The sequence below is a fragment of the Propithecus coquereli genome, unplaced genomic scaffold (assembly GCF_000956105.1).
Source record: "Propithecus coquereli isolate 6110/MARCELLA unplaced genomic scaffold, Pcoq_1.0 Scaffold286, whole genome shotgun sequence".
Lineage (NCBI taxonomy): Eukaryota > Metazoa > Chordata > Mammalia > Primates > Indriidae > Propithecus > Propithecus coquereli.
Window position 1 is genome coordinate 938,448 of NW_012148463.1, and position 2,846 is coordinate 941,293.

The 2,846-nt window shown below is 37.9% G+C and overlaps 1 protein-coding gene across 3 annotated transcripts in view; it reads left to right on the forward strand.

Moving 5' to 3' along the window:
- CTNNA2 (catenin (cadherin-associated protein), alpha 2) overlaps nt 1-2,846 on the forward strand; it is a 483,549-nt gene that overhangs the window by 317,115 nt on the left and 163,588 nt on the right. For all 3 annotated transcript variants that reach the window (XM_012648465.1, XM_012648464.1, XM_012648466.1), the window contains exon 6: nt 1,601-1,801. In XM_012648465.1, coding sequence (XP_012503919.1) covers nt 1,601-1,801 — 201 coding nt within the window. The remainder of the gene's footprint in view (nt 1-1,600; nt 1,802-2,846) is intronic.

The following is a 2,846-nucleotide window of genomic DNA, read 5'->3' on the forward strand; positions in this document are numbered from 1 at the left end:
TGGATATTCTTTTTGAAAACTCAATTATACTTAGTGATTTTTCTACCCAATGTCCTAAAAGAACAAATATTTCCTCTGAGTGCTTAGTTTAATGAAAGAGAGATCCCTAGTGAAGACTGGCATTTTCTGGGTACCCTCCCATCTTTCCTTCTTTCGGAACTTTAAAATTAGAACTAGCCCTAAAAACTTCTTAAAGAGGTAATAATTTATTTTAATGTCTTATACACTATTCATTGAATTTGGCAGTTATAATTTTAAAAGGTTTGTGGGTTACTCAAGGCTATTTTTAAACTTGTGCTATTATTAAAGGATATATCTTTATATGTGTGTCTTAATGTGTTTGGGCTGCTTAAACAAAATCATAATCTGGGTTGCTTCTAATCAATGGAAATTCATTTCTACTGGTAGTAGAGGCTGGGAAGTCCAAGATAAAGGTAATGATAAGGGTCCACTTTCTCATAGTCTTCTCGCTTTAATTTCACATGACGGAAGGAGTGAGGGATCTCTGGGGTCTCTTTAATGAAGGCATTAATCTCATTCGTTAGAGTTCTGCCCATAACCTAATCACTTCCCAAAGTCCCCACCGCTTAATACTTTCACTTCAGGAGTTAGGATTTCAAAATACAAATTTTGGGGGGACATAAACATTCAGTCCCTTACAGTTTGTGTATTTTCAACTCAAGTTCTGTTCTTCTTTCCATAGAGCACTAAGCTTTTTGAACATTTCCTTCAAATTCTGTTTCTAAAGAATGTTCAAGGGACATAATTACAGATCTCACATTGGATATGGGAAATACAAGATTGTGCACGTGGTAGACTGTAAGAGACCGGATCCTGTGTTTTCTCAGTCAGTAGAGAATGAAGCCTCCCCTCCTGCCTGCTTGCTTTCTACTTTGGGCAATGACGTGAGAGTGATGCTCACTTTGACTCTGATCTGAGGAACCAGCCATGAGACCCGATTGTATTTTAATTGTGGGAAATTCTGTGATTCTCTTCACCTGATCAGTTTTCTTACAGCATGACATGACTTATAAAGACTAACTGGGTGATAATCGTTCATTCTGAACTTTCCCTTAAATGTTTCCTTAATAAAAACATGATTAAACAAACATGCACCCAAAGCTTTGACTCTAGTCATGTTTAGAAATGGTTTTACTCGGTCAGAATGAATTCGTGGTGTCTGTCACAACAACTTCTAAAAGACCATCTCATGTAGTAAGTCTCAAACTTTGAACAAAGAGAGGGATGTTGTTTAAGTCAGTGGTCCTCAAAATGTGGTCCCAAATCAGCAGCATTAGCATCACCTGAGAACTTGGTAGAAACTCAGCTTCTTGGGTCCCAACTCAGACCTACTGAATCAGAAACTAGGAGTGGCACTCAACAATCTGTGTGATGCTACAAGCCCTCTGACTGATGCTCAAGTTTAAGAATCACTATCATAATTATTAACTAATATATCCTTTAAGTACCACTTCAATATTATTAGGCATATATTGTAGTGAGCAAGGCAGGGGCTCATGATAGTTGATGGAATCAGTGTTAAGATGGTTAAGTTCTGAGGTGCTGTAAAGTTATCTAAATGTATGTGTCCTTCCCATAGAAAACCATATCTTGGAAGATGTGAACAAGTGCGTGATAGCCCTCCAAGAGGGGGATGTGGACACTCTGGATCGGACTGCGGGAGCCATCAGGGGCCGGGCAGCTCGAGTCATACACATCATCAATGCTGAGATGGAGAACTATGAAGCTGGGGTTTATACTGAAAAAGTTCTGGAAGCTACAAAATTGCTTTCTGAGACAGGTAAGTACAGATATTAGATCTGGCCACAATGCTAATACCATAGTTAATTTCCAAATGTGAGTAAACCTGTTTCCTTATTTTCTATAGTCTTTCATACTTCTAAACTGCATATAATCATGGAAGGGGTGGGATACTTACGTGTTCTCTGTTTTTTGAGTTTGAATTTGAATAATTTGAAGAGAATGACAGGTTTGTTGCTTTTCAGGTATATATTTATAGTTTTCATATAATATTTAATTTTCACAAGAACTTTATGAAGTAGGCAGAGAAATTTTTATTATCTCCTATTATAGATGAGAAAATAGAGATTTCAATCAGCTAAGAGACTGGAACAGGTCACAAGGCTAGAAAATAGTGCAGATGTGATAGGAACTTGTAATCTGGAACTTAAAAACCATTACTCCTTTCATTGCTTGAGAGGAAGAAGAATTCTGTATAGCCAGTAGGAAGCATAAAGGCTCTTGGTAGCATATGGATATGAAGTGCTCAAAGAAAAGGAGGTGGTGGCTGCTGAGAAAGAGTTAGATTTTAGTAGACTCCCTTTCCTTCTAGCAGAGCTTTATGTGTCCTTCTTCAGGGCTGTGCAGCTCCGCACTGGGGACTCAGTGCTGTGGTGAGACCTGATTATTTATGGGAGTCTGTCAGAGCTCTTGGGTGCATTGGGATAGAAAACAAACTTCCACTGAGTTAATAGAAAAATATACAACTTTGAAGAGTGTATCAAAGACTGGCTTTTTAGTAGTTTATGCTCTTAAAGAATATTTTTGTCTTCAGATGCTTTCTTAATTTCCTCATGCCTTGTATGTTTGTATATATGAAACTCTAGAAGTAGTTCAGGGAAGGAAAGAAGACTAGGATAGAAAAAGAGGTAATTTAATTCCATGTTGGGTGGGGTTATTAATACATAATGAATTGGGTTTTGTGTACGCACAGAAAGGCCTCTCTCCTCAAACCCCAACGTGGGTCTTCTCGGGCTTGCATGTGAACTTTGGATGCCACTAGGCATTTTAAAAATAGATATATCTGAAAGGTCAGATATCACAGT